We start from the raw sequence: 27,428 nt of genomic DNA on the forward strand, positions 1-27,428 counted from the left end.
TAAGGTACAGGATGTTCCTAAGACAACATTTCGTATTAGATATGGGCATTATGATTATTTGGTGATGCCTTTTGGCCTCACTAATACACCAGCTACTTTTATGAAATTGATGAATAGTGTGTTACGGCCCTATCTAGGACACTTTGTAGTAGTTTTCTAGGATGATATCTTGATCTTTAGTAAATCAAGAGGAGAACATTTGGAACACTTACGATTAGTATTCCAATTGTTAAGAACACATTCCCTTTATGCGAAGAAAACTAAATGTGAATTCTTCGCACAAGAGGTCAAATATTTGGGGCATATTATCTCGAAAGAGGAAATCAAGATGGATCCAGAAAAAGTAAGGGCAATTATTGAATGGCCATCTCCAAGGAACCTGGAAGAGCTGCAAATATTCCTAGGTTTATTTGGATTTTATCGTAGTTTCATTTGAGATTATACCAAAATAGCTGTTTCAATGATGGACCAACTTAAAGGGAAAGGGAAGAGTTTTAATTGGGGAACAGACCAAAATGAAAGTTTTCAATAACTTAAGGTAGCTATTGCTACAGCTCCAGTACTATTAATTGTGGATCCCAATAAACCATTCGTGGTTGAAGCTGATGCCAGTGATAGGGCAGTAGACGCGATCTTATTACAAGAAGGTTGACTAGTTGCTTTTGAAAGCAAGAAATTAGACCGTGCAAAACGGAATTATTCTGTTTATGAGAGGGAGCTATATGCAATAGTACATGCAATGAAGAAACGGAGGCTCTATCTGTATGGTACCAAACTTTTGATCTTGTCGGATCATGAAAGCATTAAGTGGCTTAATGACCAACTGGATCTACAAGGGCGTAAAGCCAGATGGGCCGAACTTCTCTAAGAGTTCAACTACGAAATAAGGTATAGAAAGGGAAAGTACAATATAGTGGCTTATGCACTCAGCATAATGCCCATCATAAATGAATTGAGTTTTACTCAGTTCACTTCTAATTTACTCGAATCCTCAAAAGGGAAATGCCAGGTTGATCCGGCATATTCCAACATATGAGAAGCAATAGAAAATGGGGATTCAAATGGAAGAGTCTCCATTGAGAAAGGAATATCTGAGGATGTTCAACAAGGAAACGGAGCATCAGGGGCTGCTCAAATGGGATTCAAGTGGAAGAATTTTACCATTGATAATGGTTATTTAGTCTACAAGGGTAGGGTATGTGTCCCGAAAGATGAAGAAATAAGGCGCCAGATACTCTTTGAGTGTCATGATACCCCTAGTGTGGGACATCCAGGAGTTAATAAGACTTATAGTCTTATTAAAAGGCAGTTCCATTGGCTTGGAATGAATAAGGACGTCCTTGACTATGTGGTCAAATGTAATAAATGCCAGGTTACTAAAGCTAAAAGATTAAAAATGGGAGGACTTCTCCCCCCTTTAGAGATTCCTTCGGGAAAATGGGAGAGTATCTCCATGGACTTTATTGTTGCGTTACCCAGAATACAGAGGGGGTACGACTCTGTGTGGGTGATTGTGGATAGGTTAACCAAAATGGCTAGGTTTATTCCAACTTTAATTGATGTTAAAACACCAGAATTGGCTAGATTGTTCATAGAGAACATATACCGATTGTATGGCCTTCCGGAAAATATAGTTTCTGATCGAGATAGAAAATTTGATAGTCAATTTTGGCGTGCTGTATTTAGGAAGTTGGATACTAAACTTAGCATGAGTACAGCAGAGCACCCGCAAACTGATGGGCAAACTGAAAGGGTTAACCAAATCCTTGAAGATATGCTCAGAGCATATGTAAGTAAAAGGCAAACTAATTGGGAAGAGTATTTACTGATAGCAGAGTTTGCATATAATAGTGCCAAGCACTCTTCCACTGGATATAGTCCATTTATGCTAATGTATGGGTTTTAGCCTAGAGCTCCTCATGCAGTAGGACTACATAAGGAAAAGGTTCAGGTAGCCAAGGACTTTTTGGAGGATATGAATAATATATTAAAATTTGCTCAAGAAAATATTAAGAAAGCTCAAAATCGAGCAAGAGCTTATACAAATTCTCATTGAAGAGACATCTCCTTTGAGGAAGGAGAATTGGTCTACCTTAAGGTTCTTGAACAAACTAAAACCATGAAAACGGGACGATGTTCAAAGCTTTCACCCAGGTATTGTGGTCCTTTCACAATACTTAAAAGGGTGGGAGAACATGCTTACAAGCTCCAACTACCTGCTGGTATTAAAACACATCTAGTTTTCGATGTAAGCAAGCTAAGAAAGAAGCTGGGTAATAAGGATAATCTAATTTTAAATGATAATATTGAGGATCTATTAGATGATCAATCTAATCCACATGAACTAGAAAGAAATTTAAATGTTCATAACAGACGAATAAGGAATACTATTTATCAAGAATATCTAGTCAAATGGAAAGATTGCTCAGAAGAAAGCTCAACATGGGAGCGAGTAAGTGCTTTAAGGAAAAGGTTTTCCAATTTACAGTTGGACCTTCCAAGTATCGTTTTCGAGGACGAAACCGATTCTTAAGGGGAAGAAAATGTTACATTTATGGTATAATACTGGGGAACAAGTGTGAGAGAAGACCGTCCGGGGGCCTTGGGCACCCGAATGGGGTCAAGGGGAGCCTAGGAAGTGAGTAAGTTCTAAAATAGTATAACTCACCTTAAGGAGATGGCTGGCGAGGGAGACACGATGGATGAAAAGTCTAGCCAACACTTCCTAGACGTGGTTGGGAGGAAATTACAAGTAAGACTCTCTCGTGCTTGATGACAGATAACAGAGAGGGACTTAGCAGAAATCTCCCACATCTAATACTGACGGGCATCTAACACTGCAGGCATCTAACAGGTTCCTACCCTTCCTGGTATTCTGCAGGCTTTAGCACTTTGTCTTCGACATCGGCTTCTCCCCCCCTGTTGTACCTTTTCCCTTTGCATTGCATGATTTCATCATCTTTGTACTAGGGCACTCGGGCAAGTGAACAATTTCCCCACGAGGGATACTGTCCAAGTGACAGCTGTTGCATGAGCATTTTTCAGCATGTAGCATACTTTGCATCTCATTGTGCAAAGCACGACTTGAGTGGATCCTGAGTTGTTTCCACTGACGGTGGTTGTCACCGTACAACCATACTCCTTTATCACATGGATATCTCATTATTATTTTTTCTCATTATCAACACGCTCGAGTGGATGGGTAAGCTTGTATTGTTTTGTGATGTGTTGGGTGTACCTTGCCTACTCCGGTCTTTTGGGTCACTATTATTCAATCGGCCGCTTTTCATAAACTTTAATTGTCACTTAAATGTTTTAAAAAAAGTTTAATGTGGTTCCATCCGTCTTTGTAGGTCTTGGTAGGCCACTGGGCAGCCGACGTGCATCCTTTGTCTGATGCCCTGTCCTCTCTAGGGTGACTACTTGGACTTCCTTGGTAAGATAACCATTGCCTTTGTAGTTTGGATAGGCCACTAGGCAATCGACGTGCACCCTTTGTTCGATGTCCTGGCTGCCTTGGGGTGGGACGCCTTGGGGCAAGTAAAAATCAAAGTGGTTGGCCTAACGTTTCAACTCAGTTTTGGGCCTAAGAGGGGATGTTGAGTTGAAACACACTTTTAGCTGATTAGCATTATTAAATAGCCCCAAAATAGACATGGAGGTTTAAGGCCCCTTCATACAACATTCATTGATTATTTGCATTTCTTTACATGGTACCAAAGCTAGGTACCCACATTGATACTTAAGCCTTGATTGGAAAGCTTGGGATTGAAGAGAAGTGAGAATGCAAGAGGAGAATGTCTCGTTTTCTGCTACGAGAGCTTTATAAACCTATGTTTTGGCTTCCTTTCCCCTCCTATTGGGCTGGCTTCTGCTCTTTCTGTTGGCCAACTGTCTTTGGTGTTGGGCAACCTCTTTTTCCAGTCTTGAGAGTTGTTTTTCTACACTTCATTGATGATGTGTGTGCCTTGGTCACTAACCAACTCTATGGGACAAACAAACTATGAGATTACTTGCTCTCAAAGGAACTTAGGTGTGATTCTAATGTCACTTTTGTGAGTTGCTCGAGCTACCATCCACTTGGTGAGATAGTTTGTCGTGGCAACAATGATGTATTTGGCTTGTGATTATTATGTTGTAGCGCTGATTGGACCAATGAAGTCAATTTTCCATTTTTCAAATGGTTGGCATGTGAAATCATTGGGATTAATTTCATTTTGTCCTTATGAATAGGGACTTTGGTGGTATATTTTCACTTATCATAGTGCTTCACAAACTTAGCTGAATTGCGGAATAGAATAGGCCCCACAGTTGAGACTGCAGCATCTTGTGTGTTGTGGTGTCTCCACTGACATGTCCTCTAGAAATCCCACCTTGTGCTTGCATGAGCACATTGTGCATTTCATGTTCGCGGACACATCTCCTTAAAAGTCCATCCTGTCTTGACCGATACAATTGACCAACAATTAGCTGATAGGGTTGAATCTTCAAAATTAGTCTCTTTAACCTAGCTTTTTCTATGGATTGTTTAAGCAATCCATTCTCTAAGATATAGACTATATCATTGCCCAATACGGTGTGAGATCTAAAAGATGTACATCTGGTAGGTGTATTGAGAGAGGGAGAGAAAACGAGAGAGAAAGAGAGGGAGAGAAAGAGGGAGGGAGAGGAAATGAGAGAGGGCTCCTAAAATTTAGGGATCTCCTAAAATTTAGGGACCCCCCCAATATGGGTGTCATATGAAAGCTTTTTCCGTGTACATCGCAAAAACGGTATTAGAATCTTTATGTGACTTTCCTATGCAAAGAAATATGCATTTCAAGCTTTCAGCCCACACATGCACATTATACAAGCATTTCATGATTATGCCATCTTGTTGATTGTAATTGGCTGTTCTGGTGGATCTAGCCCACACTTCAAGGCATCAATCTTTTCTGTGTGCGAGTCTAACCCTGATATATGTGAGTTCTGGTCACAGGCGCCCAATCGGGCCATATAGGTGGATTACTGAAAAACCCTAAAACAGAAAGCGGTTCAAGAGAGTTTCAGTGGTCCCCCCAAAAACCCTAATTCTTTAGGGTACCCGTCAACATTTATAAATAGATAGGCTGCCCCATTCAGCCTCATCCCTCCTGTGTAGGTTTCTCACACTTGTGTGCAAATCTCAGCTATCAGTTTCCCACCACATGGCGGTCTAGCCTTCGCGATTGCTGCCATCACCTCGTTCTACTGCGGTGTTTTATTGCTGCATTTTACTGCGACGTTCTATTGCGGCATTCTACTGCTATGCTTTGTTGCTTTGCCCACATCATTAGGCATCATCGTTTGCAATCGCCTTAGTCTCCTCACACTCAGGTATCAGCATTTGGTGTTTTTCTCACTCCGTTACTCCGATTGGTGGTCACAACACTTGGGATCCATTTCTTGTGGACGTTACTCTCTGACACTCTGCTCTGCCCTTGAGTATTTGTACACTCTTATATTCATTTGCAGTATTCATTCACTTCAAAGTTGTGTTCTTACTCCCTTCTTTTGTTTGTGTTTGAGTTTCTGTGTTTGAGTTTTGAGTTTTGCATTTAGGGTTAGAGTTTTACTTTCTGTGTCAGTGTTTGTGTCTATCTCTTTGTGTTTACAATAAAGATCTCTTTGCTGTCCATCAAATTTGGCTGAGATTTGCTCAAAATGATTGAGAAATGCTGAGATCTCCTAAGAATAGGTTGGGAAAGGTGAGAGAAAGATGAGAGAGAAATCTGATTTTCTTCGCTAGAAAACCCTAAATTTTGTATGTTGCTTGCTTCAGTCTGTATTTAATGTGGTCATCTATTGCTAGGCCAGACACCTCCAAAATGTTGTCACCTGATTAGCAATGCTGTTGCTAGCCCTTGGAAGGTGACTCCCTGTTGTCCCTTGCCTATCGAGGTTACTAGATGGCCGTCTTCTGCAACAAATTGCTGTTCTCTGATCAGAAAATAGACCAGCAACTCTCTCTTTGTCTCTCTCTCCGAAGCTGTAAAACTAGTTGAATGGTTGAGACCTAGCTCCCAAAAACGTTTCTCAGTTTGCATGGGCATTTTTGCCAAGTAGCAACCTTCTAAATCCTTAAAGCAATGAAAACTTACCTGTTCTTCTTGACATTCGGCAGCTTCAATGAAAGTGTGGCTTATCCTAGTAAGACATCAACAATCTTGGCCAAGAGACATCAAGTGTTTAAAGCAAAACGAAACCAAAACTGTAGCAAAGATCCTAATCTAGGTACACAACCATAAAAATCTAAGCTACACAAATGCAGAACAAATAGTTACACATGCAAACAAACACCTAAATTTACCTCCCTTGAGCAGTGCTAGGCGTTTTTTCTGTTTTTGTGGAAACACATGACAGTGTGATGGAAAGTGATGAGGAGTCTCCTTTAAAAGAAGGCAGCAGGCAGAATTTTGAATTCATACTCCAAACAGCCAAAAAAAGTCGAAAATTGGCACCAGTCATTTTTTGAACAACAATGCGAAGTGGTGAGTTTTTTTCACAACACTTGGACCATATGATTTCATATGGATTGTACACATCTGGTTGTTTTGTAAGGATCATATGGGCACATATTGCTCATGATGCATATACCTCAGAGGTTTTGGCATGTTAACCTCAAGAAATCAGCTTGTATACTCTAATAGGATAGCTATTTAGACTTTCCATATTTATTCTATCATCTTTAGTCCAAAATACTGAAGGTGGTTTTTTTGGGGGTAATTATATCGTACCGTACCTTACTAAATCTTATGGTACCATATAGTACCATATTTTATCACACTGTATGGTATTGTCCTTTTGTACTTGACAACTATGTTTAGAAATTTGCAAGAAATGCAGAGAACATTTGATGTATGTATTATTAAGATCAGTGATCTCAATTCATAAACAGTGATAATTCATTGCTTCACATAACTAAGCAAAAATGTTTCAAGAGGTTAGTGCCATTGAACACATGGGACATGATCATGAAAATAGATGGCGTAAATTGTATCAAGATGCAGTTTTAGAACCTTAAGGTAAACAATACATAGATATAGGTAAGTGAAAGCTAGTTAATAAAGCAGACAATCAGCTGTTTCCAATGCATACATCAGATAGACTCACAATGTTTTTCTTTTAAGTAAATCAGGCTGATGTTTCCGCCTAAGTTTGTGGGGACCTAGAGAATGGAATTCAAAACTCTTTTTTCTTTCTTTTTTTGTTTTCTTTTGGGGGGGGGAGGGAGGAGGGGAAATTTCAAGTGTTTTCTTGATCTGGTTGAACATTGAATGTCTTCTTTAAGAGCATGCTAAGCTGGATATACTGAAAACAAAACTAAATATCATGATGTGTTCTGTAGGGTCGGCATGCTCTTGTGTATGAGATGAACACTGCCAATGAAACTTGGGAGTGGGTCAACCTGAAGGAGGTTCGTAAATACATTAATGTCAGAGTTTGATCTGTTTACAAGCCAAGTTCTGTGAGCTCATGGTTCTACTGTTGGCAACTTTGTGCAGTTGTCACCGCGTGATCTGAAAGTAGTTGGAGGCCCTCCTGTGTCTGTGGTTGGAAAGGGTCCATCAACATCGGCAAATTTTGCTGGAGGTGGGCGGGGAATCGTGGGAAGAGGCACGAAAAAGGGAGGTGGAAGAAGTGGTCTAATTTCTCCGGGTGGAAGAGGCAGAAATGCAAATAAAGGGCCTACTAGTTCATTCGATAAGTCTGCTCCAACTGGCCTCAGAAATTGGAAAGGTTCGGGACCTGAAAATGGCCTGGATACAAAGGGTTCCAAGCAGATTCAGTTGCCCTCTCTAGATGCTCTTGTGAAAGAGGTGAGTGCATTTCGGAAAGTTAACTTCTCGATCAAGGTTAGACAATCTTATTGTTTCCTTTGCTCAAAGATACTTGTCAATGTGATTTATCTTGAGGATGACATGGTTTGTCTTGCTGACTGAGACGTTTAAGGTCCTTTTTACACTTAATCTCAGTATGTGAGCTGGTATGTGCATTGCTTTTGACATTTGAACCAGGAATTTGTTTCATGCTTTTAAGATTTAGCATTTGGCCAGTTTGTTTGGTCATTACCTATGCAAATATCCTGTGGTTTATTTTGTCTGTCATTTTGTGGACATTGAAATTTAAACCTTATGGGCAGGTTGACAAGATTGCTGAGGAAGATGATCTAGCAAAGATCGAAAGTGTTAAGCGTCAGGCCAAGGTTTGTCTTATGGGTTATGAAGTTAGAAAGAAAAATATTGCATTTGTAAATAAACAAATTGGAAGTATATGCATTGTTCAAGGTTACCCAGGAACACACTCAAAATCTGCTTTGTGTAACATGGCTGCAGGAGCACGAAGAGATGCTGAGAAAGGCCTTGGCAGAGATTGGTGAATCTTCAGAGGAGGGAGAAAGTGGTGAGTTCTTTAGGTGGCTGAGTGATTGTCACTTCTACTCAAAATTCTTTCTTGATGCCTCCCCCTCAATATGTGTAAATTGAGTTGGAATTATCCATTAAGTGTTTATAGAAATTAGTTTATCACTATATAAAATTATATTGCAGTTTCAGCCTTCTTCTCTAACAAAGTTTAACATCAACCTTCATATTTTGTAGACCATATGACCTAAAAGAGAGTCTGGTGACCTTAACTTGTATAGACAAGTGTACACTTGGTACTGCAAGTAATGGTGCCAAATTCATTGTATGTGTATAATGCCATGTTGCTTCCTTATCAAGGGAAGGCATCAGCATGTTGGATAGTCTCCATAACTATTGGATTGAAGTGGTTAGTTGCACATTCATGCTTTCTTGACCTGCCCTCTCTCATCCATTTGAACTCTAAATTGCAAGGTGATCATCCTCTAGAGAGATTTGGCTTAAAAGGTGTTGGATACAAATATAACCTTAGGATTAACCACATTTCTATTAGCTTTTCTATAAATCTTCTAAATTCTTTCTTTTGGCTTTATAGAAGAGGGAACTGAACTGGTTACAGGATGTGGTTGTGGTGTAAGCATGGGTATAAGTATGGGGAAGAATGTGAGAATGACAATACTTTTAACTTAGCCAACTTGATCAATTATCACCATAAAAAGAGAGAGAGAGAGAGAGAGAGAGAGAGAGAGAGAGAGTCGACACCATGTTGAGAGGGGAACTGCCCCTGCTCCTTTATAGTAATTCATTGAAACAAACCATAGGCACTAATTGCCTAAATTATATACAAAGGACTGATTTGCTGTAAATTTAAAAATTAGGGTTTTAAAAACCTAATTTCTATATACTCCAGATAATAAGCTGAATTTTTTCTTTAATGCTTGGACTAGTTTAAGCTAAGTAGAAATTGCTTCTTGGATGAGTGATAGATAGGAGAGTATAAAGCATATGACTGAGATTTCAACATGAGAGTCTATTCAAAATGAAGAGAGAGATCTCCAATATATAGTTATGGGGCTTGGGTGCTCAAAAGTGAGAAGTAGAGGCTATAAATTACAAGTATTTGTTGAAAATGACAAGTATAAGAATACTTGTTTCTTCAAAGTGTGTGCCATTCTAGATGCCACATGTCACTTTTCTAAATAAAGAAGCTTTCAAACCTTCTTCTCTAAAAATTTCTCAAATGGTTAAGAATTTGAGATAGCCGTCGAAAATAAAATTGTTCTTTGTGAAATTTTAGAGCCTTTGATGGAAACGAAATTTTCATTTGAGTAATTTGCAAAAATAGTAACTTCCTAAATTTTAGGAGGTGTCAAATTTAGATTTGGAGAGCTTCTTATGTAGGTTTATTGGTTCATGGATTGTTTCTTTGATCATGAGTATTTGCTTTCACTTTCTAAAACTACCTATTATATGGGTTTCTAGTCAATGTGACTACCTGAGTGTAAAAGTCTTAGTTATTTAAGCTTTCTGGTTGATTTGCATGCTCGACTAAACTTTTAATTTCTCTTGGGCATCTCGTCAATGACAATTCAAGTATAATTATAGGGTATTTTAGCCATTGGCCATCCTTGAATAGAAAGATAAACATTTAATCATATTTTTTTGAAACAGTTAAATAATGCAAATCATCTTTCAAAGTATATGAGGATAAAATTAATTTGAATCATCGAACCAATATGTCTTGGTAATAATTGGTATATAAAAAGTTGGTTACAGTAGGAGTCGCATATGTATCTACTCGCATACTTGCGTGCATATATACATACTTATGCATGGACGCGTATCGCATAATGTGAAACTAGCCTTTAGTGAAGCAAAGGATAATAGAACTTTGATTGAACATAGTTTCAACACTTAAAACACAATAGAAACCAAAGAACAAGTGAAACTAGAATATTCTCGTACAATCACTTAAAAACTTCACGTAGACAACATAGATTGATCCAAAAACGTAGTTGTTAGAATTTTGCATATTAAGTTTATGACCACTGCCCATTTAGGTTTCCTAAAGCCCAGTTTCATTGTTCCATTGCTATCAACTTTCTCAAGGGGGTGAGTCTATGGTTGTTGAGATTCAAATACATAAAAAATCCAATCTTAGCAATATGTGCTTTATATGTATTAAGTATTTTCATTTGTCCATGGTTGATAGTTACCACTAGATGTGGGTGCTATGGGATGGCTATACGTGGAGTGATCATGTGCAAAGTAGATAAATCATTAAAAGTAATATATAAGGAAAATACAAGTTGATATATGTTGAGTGTATTGTTTGGTTGTGTTGAGTGTATGCATGTTTACATTGAATGCTTTCTCGTGCTCGAAATATATCACTAGTCGTGGATCTTTTGGGATGGCCATGAGTGTAAGTCTTGTAAAGTAGTCAGTGAGGGTAATTGACACATCTAGTGGAACACAATGCTTGTGCAAGCATTTGTGTGTAGTATGTAGGTTTATGCTTGGTTTTGTTTTAGTTAACATTGTTAATATGTTATGAGTTGGTTTTTGAGCATTTGCTATAGTTTGTATAGGAACAAGTAAGAGACATTGGTTAGAGTGATGTGATAGTGTTGTCCAATTGTGTGGGATGATTGTTTCTTTGTTGAAGTTAATAAGCTATTTGGGAATTTGCAAATCCTTTATAATGTACAAGAGAATCCAGTCACTCATTGTAAACTGAAATGCATTGCAATGATATCTATTCTTTGTGACTACCTTATGTTTTGCCTGAGCTCTTTGGAGAGCTAACCTTGCTTCCCCAACTCATCCATGCAGAACTATTTCATTGATAATCGACTAAAGCATGCTATCAAGCTATAAGATGTCTTCACGAAACAATCTAATCATATGATTTACTTTTATTTACTTTCTCATTGGAGTAAAATTGATTTCCTTACTAAGCTCATGCAAAATAACCATTTACTATCATTCTTTGCCAACGCATTGGGTTGAATGCCTCCAAACACATTTTTTGCATCCCCTTGCATAGCAAATTGAAAACCAACATTATTGTTCTTGAATAGAGCTTGGCTTGCCTTAGCTCAATGCCTTAGCTCAAAATTTGATAATCATTGTAAAAGTATCACGGATGCTTAGATGACCATGGAATAGTTTGTTGTCCATGAATTACTTGTTGGAAATTATTGCCTTATCCAACTAAACAGCACCTTGCTCAAAGTGAAATTCTACAAAGAAGCATGGTGCACAGTAGGCATACTTAAAGGCTATCAAACTTAGCATCAGCATATCCTTCCCTTCATAGCGGTCCAAGGACGCTAAGCCACCACAATGAGGGATTGACCATTAGTATATTAGCCATGTGACTTGCCTTAAAATTCACAGCCACACTCAACAGATTGTGTGTAGGCAACAATCCATCAGCATATGTAAAAACCCCAACTCAAGTCCATGACTACAGCTTGCAAAGTCATGAGTACATTAGCCGTGATAAGTTGTAATGAACTGCATAACAATAGTCCACGTTATTGCTATTTCTTTGACTTGTGATTCTTTCATAGCCAAATCTATGCTTGCACATAATTGCCAACAACACACAAGTGGCGAAAATTACTAATGCACCCAAAAAGCATCTCAAAGAATCCTCAAGGGAAGACACCTCTTATGACATAAACATGTGTCCTCAATTGTGTCTTTGCTATTGAATCATTGGAGGATTCATAATGCCTTTCATGTGAGTCTTCTTAGACCCTTTCAAGAGATGTGGTAGAGAAATTTTTAAATATGATTTAGCCTAAAATTGAAGAACTAGATGAGATTTTGACACATGGGGAAAGGAAGTTAAGAGGTAAAGTTTCTCGTCCTTATTTGGCAAAGAGTTATTTTGAGAAGGGTGACCTAATAGATTCACCTTAGTTGCCACTTTAGCTAGAAGCTTTTGAGTTATAGTGGCTTTGGTTGAGGTTTCTTTAGCTTCAATAGAGCTGCAAAGATTAAGAGCATCACATGATGCTCAAGAGGCAAGTAGCATCTCCATTCCCTCAATGTAGATTGGGTCAGAGATTTTGAAGTCGCTTGACGATACTATATGTTCATCTAAGGTGCTTGGTCTTCTTCTTCTTCCTTGGCTTTCCTTACTCTCTAGGTTGGCAATAGTATATGAATGCTTATTTAGACCTCGAGTATCATTATATCTTCACTATTGTGTGTGACAATGACCATGTCTATCATAGTATGCTTTAGTATCTTGGTAAATGTAGTGGAAATATTTGTATGAACTTTATGTATTTCAGTTTTGAATGCCTTTTGGTCATTGTGATGAAGGACACTTGCATTTTGTCAAGAGGGGGTATGTTACCAAGATGTGCCAAGCTTGGGATTAACATGTGATTAACTCGTAGTTCTTTGGCAAGCCAAAAAGCGTGTAAGTTGTATATGACATGGGTAGATCGATTAGTGGTATGGGTTTGAGTAGTTGAGAGCCAAAGATTAATAATTATTCAATGTGCAAGTGCAAAGCGCATGTTTCAATAATTGGGACTTTTCAAACCATAATTCCAAAGTTTGAATTAAAAATATTAAATTTGGCTAGTAGGGCTAAGGTATCCAAAATGTAATATTTATGGATAGGGATATGCTTTGTATGCAAGGAAAAAGATGAAAAAACGTAAGTCCAGTTTATGTGTTAGTTTTGGCGAGGTAGACCCACCTTGACTACATCTAAAGGAGATGAGAAAATAGTATGTCTATGTCTATGTTGACTTGCATACATTGTTAGAAAGTGAATGTATGGATGAAAGTGACTCCACAAACATTTTTTGGTGAAAACGTCTTTGGTTCTAGATGGGGAGACAACTGGATCCAACTCTTCCCTGTCTCATCTCTCAGAATGTCAAATTAATGACTAAATTCAGCTTAGACTAGTTGAGGAGGAGTGTAGAACAATTTAAGCTATAGTTAACGGTGGGAGCCAACCCATGTAAGCTCATGCAAGTTGCCATTTGTGAGTACCAACATTCCTTCTCAACCTTGACTTCTAGCAGTCTAGAGGAGGCCAATGTTAGTATGAGGTATCTCTAGCAGGAGAGCTCCCATAACTTGTGTATGAAGATCACTACTCTAAAGAGTGCCTCAAGAATCATAGGTGCTGTCTCAAGAGTGTGTGAAACCAGTCTTCCTTTTTGGAAAGGGTGGTAACGACATGATTTAACACTAATTACAATAAGTAATAAATTTACATAAATTGAAATTAAAATGTTACCACTTAAACTTGGAAATAGACAGCCTATTGGCCCCAAAATTGCGCCCCTTGTGATTTTTAACTTGAATTGTAGTTGGATGAAATAAACTTGCCACTTCTTGAATCTCCTTTGCTGTCCAAAAGCCTCTTGCTGTAACAAGTGACTACCAAGCCTTCAAACCAATTTGCCCCTGTTTTGCTTGGGGATTGGCTTTTAGTATGCTGCTTAAGTGACAGATTCAGCCCCAAACTCAATGCTACTAGCTGGTCTCTCAAATTTCTTTGGAATTCCTCTAATTTCTGCTGCTGAATTTCAAGTACTAGGCCTTGAAATTTGAGGATGCGTCCCATGGTGGTTGTTAAACCCTAATTTTTGCAATAAATTAGGGTTTACAGCAGAGAATCCTTGAATTCTCCACCTCCAATGTTTGAAATGACTAGAATTTGCTGAGGAAACTTGAGAGGTGGTTGGAGAATGAGGGAGAATGTTGAGGAGAGAAAATTCAAACTTTTATTGTGAGAAAGAGGCTGAATTTGTTGCTATCCTTATCTAACAGCCCAAAGAATTGCTGCTTGCTGCCCAAAAGCTATTGCATGGCTGGAGCAACTCTTCTCCCATTGTTACCTATTGTTGTGGGGTCTCTGGTAGCTATCAGCTGCTCCAATGGCTACTTTCCTTGGTTGAGAATGGCCACAATCAACTGGCGGCCTGGTCTCTTAGCCTCCTCTCTAGCTGGCCTATAACAAAAATACTCTCCTCTCTCTCTCCTAGCCTCCAACCAGCCTCCTTTCACTTGCATGAGCAAGTTGTGCCAAGTGGTAGTCTTCCTAATCCATTTTTCAGCAATTTCCAGCCAAATTAAATCAATTTTTATAACATTAATCTTAAAAATTAATTTAATTAGTAATGTGTGTCAAGAAAATTAAGTAGTCAAGCCAACAATTGAATTGGCTAGGCCAATTTGTCACCCAACTGTGCTTGAGCATTTATTAGTCTTTGAACTGGCATAGATTAATTAATTAATGTGTAGTTCCTAATATCACCACTAATATTAATAGCTAATAGAGTGATCTAGGAAAACATTTGACACTAGGAACCACATGGTGTCCATTAAATACAACTTAATGCAATTTTTACCTTTGGCACCCATTGATTTCTTAGGTTTCTTGGCCCGTCATTGTAAAATAACTAACCTGCACATCACATGTGCACCTCACTATGAAGAAAAACCCTAACATAGAAACACAAATAGAATTGTATGACAAAGCAGAAACTGAACAAAACACAATTAGGGTTAGGGTAATTTAGAGACAATGAACACGGTGAAGGGTATGAAATGAATGAATCTGTATAAAACAATGCTCATGTAGCGAACACACTATGCAATGAATGAATAATGTATCCCAAACACTCGTGTCTTGAGGATTGAGGTTGAGATAATGAGCTGGAGAGTTGGCCGTACTCTGATGGATCTCGAAATGCAGCAAGGTAGCCTCCGAAGGCATCTAGCAACAACGAATACAGTAGTCGATGCCATATTAGTGTCATATAGCTAGAAGAGGGTGAAAATCAGCAAATGCAAGATTCTTGGGGTGAAGATAGCTTGGGTGGCAGTAGAATGAGCAAAACACAACTTATGATGGATATGGTGCAATGGGCGGCAGCTGGTTAGTCAAATGCAGCATTGTAGAGAGTCACTAGGTGGCATAGGTAGCAAATGCACCCAAGAAATAGGTTTGTTAAACTAGCCTTTTTGGGAAGGAGATGATAGTTGGTGGCAGCAAATGAGGGGGAAACCTGTGCAATGAAGATTGAAATCTGCTTTGCCCTTAAGGTACCTCATGATACCCTTCATGGCATCCCAATGTTTCTTGCGAGGTATAGCCATATAACATGCCACAACTCCAACTGTAAAAGCAATATCTGGACGGGTGGCTATCATGGCATACATAAGATTGCCCACGGCTGATGCATAGGGAATCTTGGCCATCTCGGCCCTCTGCTCATCTGTCTGTGGACAATCGGTATGTGAAACCTTCACATGAGAAGGTAATGAACAGCCAATAGGCTTAACATCCTGCATGCGGAAGTGCTCAAGGACTTTATGAATGTATTTCCCTTGTAACAGATAGAGTAGTCTCTGAGATCTATTGCGCGTAATGCGCATACCAAGGATATGAGAGGCCTGTCCCAGATCTTTCATCTCAAAGCGCTTCTTAAGCTGAGCCTTAAGGGCATCTAGCTCCTCATGAGCTGTCCCTGCTAAAAGCATGCCATCCACATAGAGTACCAAAATCAGTAAAGAACCGTCACGGGCTTTCTTTGTGTACAAGCACGGATCCATAGCATTGCAGCTGTAGCCCTGTGACTATACGAATGCATCAAACTTATGGTACCATTCCCTAGGTGTCTGCCTCAAGCCATATAGACTCTTCTTTAGTTTGCACACTAGGTGTTCCCTGCCAGGGTCTGCAAAGCCCTTAGGTTGCTCCATGTAAATCTCATTATGTAAGTCCCCATGTAGAAAAGCCGTCTTGACATCCATCTGGTACAAGTCCAGGTCAAGCTGTGCAACCAAGGCCAAGACTAAGCGTAGGGTGGTCATCTGGACCATAGGAGAAAAGACTTCATCAAAGTCAACACCATGCTTGTGCTTAAAATCCTTAGCAACTAATTGAGCCTTGTATGCTGGCTTGGGGTGTCCAGGGGTACTTTTCAGCTTGTACATCCACTTGCATGGCAAAGCCTTCTTACCCTGAGTGACAATCACCCCTACGCATAGCCTCATCATAAGTGAGAGGCTCTCCTGCATTTGTAACCAGTACATAATCCATAGAGGGCGCAAAACGGTCAGGAGGTCGTCTATCTCTAGTAGAATGCCTCAATCCAGGCTTTGTTGCTTGACCAACATCCTGTCTAACATAAGCATGTCTAGCATCTAGGCCATGAGCATCAAGTGATGTCGCACGTTGACTAGCTGGTAGTGGAGCGGGCTGAACAGGAGCAAGTGGCTCCTCTTGAAAGATAACTTTGCATACCTCAACCACTTTCTCAGGCTGCATATGCATTTTGTCCTCATGAAAGATGACATCATGGCTGCAGATCACATTCCGCGCTTGCGGATCCCATAGACGGTAACCCATCTCTCTTACATCTCCATAGCCAATGAAAATACATTTGACACTTTTAGGATCCAGCTTGTTGCATTTGTTCTTGGGTACATGGTAGAATGCCTTACATCCAAAGACACGCAAATGATCATAAGAGGGGGGCTTGCCTGCCCATACCTCCTTCGCAACCTGAAAGTCAATGCCACTGCTAGGCGACTTGTTAATGAGATGTATTGCAGTAGTAAGTGCCTCACCCTAAAAGTGTTGTGGTAAGCCAGCCTGGCTAAGAATACTATGGACCCTTTCGTGAATGGTCCTATTCATGCGTTCAGCCATACCATTTTGGGGAGGGGTGTAAGGGGCTTTCAACTGACGCTTAATACCCCTCTCATCACAAAACTGCTCAAAAGTACGGGATACATACTCACCCCTATTATCTAACCTTAAGCATTTTAGCCTTTTCCCAGACTAGTTCTCTGCCAATGCAAGCCAACGCTGAAATGTGTCTAAGACATCAGATTTTCTCTTTATGGGATAAGCCCAAACCTTACATGAGTAATTATCTATGAAAGTAACAAAGTACTTTGCTCTACCAAGTGACTAATAGGGCATGGGCCCACATACATTTAGTACACAAGAGCCAAGGGCTCACCCATGTGTATCTTACCAGACTTTTTATGCGTATTTCTAGTCTGCCTGCCATACAAACAATGATCACAAGAATCAAAATGTGAAGAGTCAAAAGGTGGAAGATACTGCAAAGCACGGAGCATCTTCATTTCTTTAAGAGACATATGCTCCAAACAAGCATGCCAAAGGGATATATGGGGAATAGAATTCACAGACAAAACATGATCCAATGTAGCTCTAGATACAAGTAAGGGATAGAGGCTGCCAGACTTGGCATCTCTTGCAAGTACAAGCTTGCCATGAGTAATCTTTCATGCAGAGTCTCCAAAAGACACAAAATACCCTGTATCATCAAGCTGTTGAGCTGACATAAGGTTGCGAGTCAACGCAGGTACATGGCGTACATAATGCAAAACAAAAGAACTGCCAGAAGGAAACTGCAGCCTAACATCTTCAATGCCGACAATGTCAAGAGACCTATCATCACCAAGACGCATAGAACCAGACTTGGTACGATAGGTATAAAACCAATCTCCACAGGGTGTCACATGAAAGGACGCACCCGAATCCAAGAGCCAGTATTGGGCATACATAGAATGTATCTTAGAAGTTTGTAAAGCATCGCATGAAGAAGCTGCAAGTATGTAATTATCATGTGAATCAGTGGCTTGCATGACATTAATCTCTTCTATCTTCACACTAGACTTTGCAAGTACAATACTGCGCTCAGAAGACTTTTCCTTTACTTTTTCTTTTTCCTTTTCCTTGCACTTATCATCACGCATTTTATGGCACTGTGGCCTAATATGTCCTGCTTTCCCACAATAATGACAGGTAAGATCAGACTTCTGTCCACAGGACTTACTCCGACCACGTGATTTGGACCTGGACTTCTGGGAGTCCCTGCCCTTATGATCATTATCATGTCTGCCATGTCTGCCACCTCTAACTGTCAATGCATGTGAAGAGCGGGAAGCATCATTATTTCTCCTGTTGATTTCCTCAGTCAATAAAGCACTCTCAACATCTTTGATTTTCAGCCCATCAAGCTTGTTTGTGCATATGGCAGTACGGAAGACATCCCATGATTCAGGCAAGGTGTCAAGCAGAAACAATGGGTGCAAGTTGTCTTTGAACTCAATACCCTGTGACAACAGACTCTTCATGATAGCATGAAACTGATTGAAATGAGATGAAAGGGAGGTCCCCTTCTTCATGCGAAGGTCCATTAACTGCTTCAACCAATACACCTGTGACGCAGGACTCTGCTGCGCATAGAGCTCTTGAATTTTTCCCCATAAATCCCATGCACTTGATTCTCATCTTCAACAACATTATGATGGACCTCTTCTGAGAGTGACAAAATAATGGTAGACTTGCATAGCTCATCAACTTCCATCCAAACATCGTCATCCATATCCTCAAGTTTAACACCCTTGAAGCGCAAGGGTTTAATCTGCAATTTCTGCACCAAAACCTGCCATATTTGGGACTTCCAATACCCATAGGTGGTACCATCCAACTTGGCAATGTTAAAGAGAGCTGTCTTTCAAATGACTAGCCATACTGCCCCAAATCAAAGCAAAAAAGAAAAATTGCAGGTTGCTGGAATCAGCAGAAAATGCACTAAAACCATTGCTAAAACTGGCTGAAAGGGTGGGTTTCACCAAGAGAAGCACCTATCCACCAAATATGACCAAGATATCATCAAATAGTAAGCATTACTCTTATAGAAGTGCTCAAAATCTGTAGATTTCAGCTTGCTGTAATAAATGACAGCAGTATGTAAAACTGTCCCAAAATGAAGCAATCACTGATACATATGTCATTGCAACCGCCAGATAGCAAGATACATCCAACAGAGTTTCCAGTGGCAAGAAGGTACTAAGAACTGTCAAACCAATAACCTGTGAGGCAAGAGACATCTCATAGGTCCAAAAGTCATGCATGTAATGGGTCTCGGGGTTAGAGAAGAGACCAGGCACAAGCATAAATAGGAAGCTCAATACATAACCATCCAAGATGCATACAAAACTGACAAACCTGTGACAAAGATAGGTGCCTGTTCCAATAGGCGTATCAAATCAGCCCACTACAAACAAACTGTAGACATAAAGCTCTCAAGAGAGCAAATGCATGTAACTGTTCCACAAGCTCAAGCTCATCTGTAAATAAGACTCTGTGTACATCCGAATATACCAAGAGGCTCCCACTGGAAGTGAAGTCAGATGTAAAGAGAGTAAGCAATGCTCCAATACATCAAATACATAGCATCAGACATGTCAAATCCCAGTAGGGTAGATTCGGAGCATAAATCCCAAGCTATCTCAGACCCATAAAGCATAAGCGTGAAAGCATGCAAAGAGCATGTAACTGACATTCAAATGTAATGCCCAGTAGATCCAAAATGCTCAAATACATCGGAAGATGAAGCTCCAAGTAACTGTCAAGCATGGGCAAACCAAGTGGCATCCATATCTGACCAAAGCATAAATGCAAGAAGTCTAAATGTCAAGTAATGACAATAGGCATAAACCGGTCCAAAGCATGCCAACTGAAGCCAAATGCCAGTGAAGAACAACCAAGTCGGAGCTTAATGCAAGCTTAAAAGCATTCCGGAACCAAGAATAAGCATTTGACAACTTCCAAATACATCGGTATGATCATTCAAACCTCCAATGAGCACCCCGTATCCATGAACAAATGCATATACCAAGTAAATGAGCTTCAGCGCACAGTATTACAGCAAGCAATTTACTGTTATATGAAGTTCAAACGGTGCTCAAATCTGCTCCAAATCAGTCCCAAAGCATAGACATAGCATCCCATAACATCCGGGCATCAATATGCATCAAATGGGCAATGCCAAGAAGCATTAAACAGTAATTGTCAAGTGCTGCCCTGTTTTGACAGTCTTGGGACTGTGTATACAGCAAAGGGCTGAAGGGGGAAGAACTCGAATCGATCACCGGGAGTGAAGCACCAATGCCGGGGAGTGGAGCAATGCTCGGGAAGGTTACCAAGAGTGCCAGGAAGCTGGGGAGGAGCAGGCGAATGCCGGGGAGCAGATCAGCCCAGCCCCCTAAAAATGCGCTGAAAATTGCGCTGGCTGTTCCTGGGGAATTTACAATAGTCCTCGGGGGAACTAGGCAAGGTCAAGGGGGCTCCAATGCAGCCCGGGAAGAAGCCGATGAAAGTTTGGGAGCTCGGGGAGGAGGTCGAAGATCAAAACGTACTTGCAAATGAAGGTGCCATGGCTGCCATTGAAGCTCGGGTTGAAGCTCTTCAAATCCGGGCTGAAGAGAATGCCGGGCAAGCTTCAATGCCTTTGCTCTGATACCAATTGAAAGGGAAGTGGAACCTAGGAGGAGGAAGCTTGGCGGTGAGAGCTATGGAGGCATTGCTCTGATACTAGTTGAAAGGGAAGTGGAACCTAGGAGGAGGAAGCTTGGCGGTGAGAGCTATGGCGGATGGAGAGTAAGAGCCAAGAGAGAGAGACTCAAAAAGTGGGAACTCTAACAACCACAATGTGTGGCCGGGCCTTCCTTTATTCAAACTGCCACTAAAAGAATAAAGAATAAGTGACTGTGACGGGCGTCTGCCACCTGCAGTGTGCAATGGCGGGTACTGTCAGTGTAGCAATACACGGGCGGCTAGGCGGATGCGTCTTTACCCCCAACAACTCTCTCGGACTGCTCCCAATTTAAAATAATGGTTAAAATTCATTAGTTAATTTGAGTTTTGGGGTTTAATAAAAGATAATGATAATTTAGCTCAATACCTCCTCTTAGGTGCAAAGCTGTAATGCGAAAGGGACTGCAAACATGCACAAGTCTTTTTTCTATTTTTTTCTCGAAGGCTTCCTATCCCAAAGCAACTAGGACATCGAGCAAAGGGTGCTCGTTGGCTGCCCGGTGACCCATCAAAACTACAAAGGCAATGATAATCTTACCAAGGGAGCCCAAGTGTTTACCCCAGAGAAGATGGAACATTGGACAGAGGGTGCTCGTTGGTTGCCTAGTGGCCTACTAAGGCCTACAAAGGCTGATGGAAATACAATGGATTGTCTTTAAAAAAAGTTGGGAGGTTCTTGTTTTGATTTTCAAAAGATTTAGCATTGGAGTATTTTCCAAAAAGTTTTCGATCGATCGAGCAATAATGTCCCAAAGGAAAATAGGGATTGTATGTTTTAAGACCTTCACAAAACAAACAAATCTATTTCAACCACTAACTACTTGGTGTTGATGGGTATATGGAGAGGCAAAAAAGAAGAGCAAAAGGCAAGCTAAACATGCTAAGCAAGTAAGGGAGCTAGCCTCAGAGATTGCTATTTGTAATGCCACGAATATGGTGAATCCAAAGCTAACCACTCCAAAGAATGAAAAGAGATAAATGCACATAGATGCATGTTTACAAGAACAAAATGCCAATGCAATGAAGTTTTGCAAGAGGGAGTAGTTGCAAAATTTGATGTAATGGTGCCATTTTGACAATGCCCTCACAAGGGAATTGTTTGCTTGCTCAAGCACCCTTTTACAAGCATGGCATCTTGATGATGCAGATGAAGATACAAAGTGCAATATGCATAATGTTTGAATAAAAAATTGTTAACAACATCCTGTCACCATCAAGAGAAGAAAGCCACTTCCTCTCAAACTGAAAGCAAAAGTTGGAGGAAAGCATCCTCTTCGCGTCAATCTAAAGCAATAGGGAAGGATGTATCCAAGCTGATCCTGGGTAGTAAGTATTGAAGCATCGGCCAATTGATTGCCTTGGTCAATATGTCTGTAAAATTGTTTGATAAAGGCACAAACTCTAGGTGAATAGTGCCTAGCTCAACTTGCTCTCTGGTGAAATGAAAATGTACTCCAACATACTGTGTCCAAGGTGTAATGGTTGGGTTACTAGCTAGTACTATTGCACTCTGGTTGTTGCAGTAGAGCACAATCGGTGCAACACATGGAAACTGTAGTGTTACAAGTGAGCTCCTTAGGTAGATAGCCTCTGTGGTACAAAAAGATCCTTTTATCCGTCCTCGGTTGTAAAAATTGCCATAATCTCATGCTTAAGACTGACCCAAGAAATGGAAGCCGTACCAATGGTAAAACTATAGCTGCCATGGAAATGTAAGGTGTTAGTAAAACCAGTCTTTCTCCTTTGACAAGGACCAGGTTGGTGAATAGCATGATTAAGCACTAATTACAACAAGCATAAAATTCACTTAAACTGAAAATGTACACTTTACCACTTAAATCTTAGACATTGGACGCCTTGTTGGTTCCAAAATTGACACCCCTTATGATATTTTTGTATATTTTATTACAAATCGAAGAAATACATCTGAGATCCTCTGATTTTCTCTGCTAATCCCAGTATCTCTTGCTATTAAAATTTAAAAGTGATGGAATACATTTGAGATCCTTTGATCTCCTCTGCTAATCCGAGTATCTCTTGCTATTAAAATTTAAAAGTGACGAGCAAGTCTCCAAATCAATTTCCCCCTGGTTTGCTTGGGGATTGGCCTTGACCTTACTCCTTGAAAGACAAATTTGGCCCCAAATCTGATATTGGTTGGCTGACCTCTTGAATCTCCCTAAATTCCTCATTTTAGTTGTTGGAATTCAAGTTCTAGGCCCTCAATTCTGAGTATCCATCTTGAGGTGGTAGTGAAATCTTTTTTTTTTTTTTTTTTTTTTTTTTTGTAAATTGGGATTTATAGTAGAGATTGATTGAAATCTCTTCCTTTGATGGCTCAAACTGTTGGAAAATGAAGAGATAACTGGCAAGATGGCTAGGGGATAAGAGAGAATATTGTAGAGAGAAATTTCAGAGGTTCATCGCGAGAAATGCTGAAAAAATGCTGCTGCCCTACTCAAACAGCCATGGAAGCTATCACCTGTAGCTTAAGACTACTAGATAGACTGCTGCCCCCTCTTGTATGTCGTCATTTGCACTAGAAGGACCTTGGACTACTATCACTTGCTTCTAGAGGGCTCCAAACTGCTGTCGCATGTTGTAAGAGTAATCTCTAGTGGTTGTAAATCACATTAGCGGCCTCTCCTTACTCTAACTTTCTTCTCTCTCACAAGGGTTGGAATAGACTTCCACCAGCTCCCAAAAACCTTTTTTCCACTTGCATGGGCAAGTTTTGCTAAGTAGCAGCCTTTTAATGTAAATTTTTAACATTATGTAGCTCATTAAATTAATTTTCAAAAAATTAAATTTGAAAATTGATTTAATAATTAGTCTAGTGCCAAGAGAATTAATTTCACTAGTTAATAATTAAATTGGCCAAGTCAATGTGTCTTGCAAGTATCCTGAGTAGTTATTGACCCTTAGATTGGTATTAATTAATTAATTAATGCCTAGTCTCTAATATCACCATTGCCATTAGTGGCCAATAAATTGGTCTAGGCCCAAATCTAACACCGGGTATCCCCTCGTACATGTCAGGCATAACTTATTACAACTCTTGCCTTTGACACCCATTGCATTTTTGGGATCCTTTGCTTATTATCAAGAAATAACTGTGATGTGAATCACATGGTAAACAACCTTGCACATTTGATTAACAATTTAATCAAATATTATGAGCAAGATTAAAGCATAGCCTCCGTTTGCAAACGCAAGCGTGATGAGGTGACGCTAGTTGCTGGGAGTGGCGGTAGATGGTGAGGATGAGCCAGATGCTGAAAATGCAGATGAAGATAGCTGTTGGGAGTGAAACTCCAGCTGTGGAGTGATGTCACAAGGGTGAGAAGCAGCCAAGAAGCAAACGCAAGGTGCAATTGCCTTTGATGAAGGTGACACTTGTTGGAGAGAGACGACGCGAGATGGTGAGGAACCTCCCTGGCAGCCAAATGCAAGAAGGTGGAGCCACTAGAAGGGTGGAGGATGACGCCAGATATGGTGATGTTGACGCCAAGAGAGTGTAGACTCCAAATGCAAGGTATAGGAGCATAGAAGATGTTGTTGCCAACAATGGAGGATGGATGCCAGTGTAAGAAGAGCACATTGCCACCATAAACGCAACCAACTGGAGATGAAGGCTGGTACTAAGAGAGTGTGGAGATGGTGGTAGGAGAGGAGAGAGAGATGATGGAAGAGAATGTCAGAAGACTGATGAAGAGAGAGTGGGAGTGACGAATTGCAGGATCAGCCGTAAGGAATGAATGAGAGAGTGGCCTATAAATGGGCACAGTCAGTCTAGGGTGGCGTCCCTTTTTGGGGCTGCAAACTCTAAACGCAAAGCGCAGAAACACAAAAACACAAATTGCAAATGAAGGGTTTCTCAACAGCCGTATGCCTCAAATCTTACTAAAAATTTCCAGCCAACATATACATGACTTAAATATGAAAAACAGTCAAGAATTGTTGCCAAAAACCCATTGGATACATCCATAACTCATGTTTCTCAATTGTTCTGACTATCAACCATAGAAAAACATTAATTTAGTATAAACCATGGCTGAAATTATCAATGGTGTTTACTAACATGCTACTATCTATGGAACTAGTTGTAAACCATTGAAAATTGAGGATAAACTGATCATGAATTGATCACTTACTGGTTTGAGAACTGATCACAAACTGCTACAAATTTGATCCCAAATTGATTGCAAAAACTGATCAGTAACTAATGCAAAAACTGATCTCAAAAGTGACCATAAATGATTCTCAAATTGATAAAAAACTGAGTTGAAATTGATCAGAATTTTTATCTCAAATTTGAGGCAAAAACTCATACCAAACTAATCATAAACTGATGCTAAAGTTTAGTTGCAATGCCCAGGTGAAACTCATACTCATCTGCATACATCTCACAGTGACTAGTACACCGAGTAGTGACCTCATGTCAGACATACTGTTAGCACGGTACCTTGGATGTATATTGAATACATAGGAGATCCACTTTATATGAGAGTTATCCACAACTGACGGAGTGGAAGTGCTACCTCCTCCTTGAGCATCATGCAATGCTTTGGATCTCAGCTCTATTGAACATGATTGAGCCTGAACCAAAGTCGTCTCTAATTCAAAGGCATCTCGGTAAAGTTACAACAACTAAGGATGGTCTGCCAAGTCATCCTCTTCCATCCACTTTGTATCTATTGGTGAAACAATGTTGAAGCTTAACTTAGGAGTATATGAAAACTTTACCTCTAACTTTACTTGCCTCGAAACCTCCACAAGGTTGTAGGCCTTTCTATCCCTTGAGCATTCCAATGCTTTATACTTTTACATTACTACAATTCCAACTTAACTACTATGCAACATTGCGTCTAGTTGACTAGCCCCTCATTTGTACGTGACATGCTAGGAGCATCAGATACATTAGGAAATATTTGCATAATTTGGACCACTGCAATTGTTGGGAATAAAGGGCCATCGTGCCTTTTACATGTGCACGGGTGTGAACACACCCTTAGCACATTTGTACTTTTATATATATATCTATCTAAGAACCTAAAGAGGCATACTCGTCATTGTATCCACAAGCCGTGCTCACTCTCCTCTCTACTCTGCACTCTCTGTCTCTGTCTCTCTGTTGCCGTGTGTAAGCACTGCGTGTCTCGATCTTCATGCCAAAGGTCACAACAAACTAGTATTAGAGCGGGCAAGGAGTGCACACTTCTCGAGACTTTAGAAGTAAGCCGGGTTGCAGAAGGCGAGCAGGTCGTGAGGTTGTGGGCGATAGTTGCTGTAGGCGCGACAGGGCAGCTGATAGGCGAGCTCTCGGCGGGTAGCAAACTGATAGTCGATGGGAGGGTTGATTGTTAGATGGGCAGAAACAACGTCACACGAAGTTAGACGAGTTGACGACACGCAACTAGGTGGGACCAGCTCGGCGTTGATGGACAGGGCAAGTCGACAGGAGCCACATAACGGGCTGGAGACGCTAGTCGACCCAGGCCAGGGGGTCAACGCACCCCCCTCCTCGTCACATTTTTTCAAAAGTCAAGTTTTAAAAAAAAATGTATTTTATCCCCTTTTCCCTCTGATGGGGTTTCACGCGTGGAAGCATAGTGCAGATTTGTGCAAGCTTGGCTCGGAAAATTGGGGTTTTTCCTGGATTTGAGGATTGTGATGCAGAGCAAGACCATTTGTCTCAGAAATTGCACAACTTGTGACATTTTTCCTCCGACATTTGGGGCTTTTCATGTACATGCAAAAATTGGGCTGAATTTACCCAATTTTTGGACATTGATGCACATTGGACCCCATGTAATTTGGGGCTTTTGCTGTTTGGGAAAAATTTGTGCGCCATTTGGTCATTTTATGTACATGCGGGTTTAATTCCATGCAATTTGGACATCTAGCACTTGAAAAATTTGGGGGTTTTGCTAAAATTTCTCTATTTTGGCAAAATTGGCCTATTCTATGCATGTCAGAGACAGTGCAAATGTATGGTTGATGCTTTGAGTACGAAAATTTTGGGGCCCTGAAAGGCCTCTCGGAAGAGTGCTTGTATAAACAGTCCGAAAAGACTTAGGAGGTCTGTAAGGTTGAATTTTGGGAAGAAACACCTTTTGGACAACAAAATGTGCCCGCTGTACAGCAGCAACTACATGCTGTAAATGAACCTGCAAATGCAGAAAATAATGCTGGAAATGATTAGCCAGCTATTGCTCATAATAATGAGTCACTAGATGTGCGGGAATAGCCAGGACAACAAGTTGTTAATGCTGATTTACAGGCTGAAATGCTAGGATAGCAAGCTGAAAATGCTCAACAGGCAGCAAATAATGATCATTGGGTTAGGAGATCATCTAGGGCTACTAGACAACCTGATAGATTTGTTACTGGTGCAAACAATGTGGCTGATTATGTCATGTTGACAGATTGTGGTGAATCGTCTTGCTTCAAAGAAGCAATGGACAGTTAGGACAATAAGAAATTGTATAAAGCCATGTTGTTAGAGATGGAATCTCTCGAGAAAAATGGCACTTGGGACTTGGTGCAGTTGTCTAAAGGGCAGAAAACCCTTCCATGTAAATGGGTTTACAAGATGAAGGTCACTTTTGGTTTCTTGCCAAAGTACAAAGTAA

At 40.3% G+C, this 27,428-nt stretch overlaps 1 protein-coding gene across 2 annotated transcripts in view; it reads left to right on the forward strand.

Annotated features, from left to right (window-relative positions):
• The window catches only part of LOC148013753 (protein EMSY-LIKE 3-like), a 114,747-nt gene that overhangs the window by 72,668 nt on the left and 14,651 nt on the right, over positions 1 to 27,428 (forward strand). For both annotated transcript variants that reach the window (XM_087668591.1, XM_087668592.1), the window contains exons 6-9: positions 7,367 to 7,435; positions 7,524 to 7,838; positions 8,162 to 8,224; positions 8,355 to 8,421. In XM_087668591.1, coding sequence (XP_087524717.1) covers positions 7,367 to 7,435; positions 7,524 to 7,838; positions 8,162 to 8,224; positions 8,355 to 8,421 — 514 coding nt within the window. The remainder of the gene's footprint in view (positions 1 to 7,366; positions 7,436 to 7,523; positions 7,839 to 8,161; positions 8,225 to 8,354; positions 8,422 to 27,428) is intronic.

The sequence above is a fragment of the Lygodium microphyllum genome, chromosome 26 (genome assembly GCF_053477565.2).
Source record: "Lygodium microphyllum isolate KBCC chromosome 26, Lygodium_microphyllum_v1.1.10, whole genome shotgun sequence".
In the NCBI taxonomy this organism is placed as follows: Eukaryota; Viridiplantae; Streptophyta; class Polypodiopsida; order Schizaeales; family Lygodiaceae; genus Lygodium; species Lygodium microphyllum.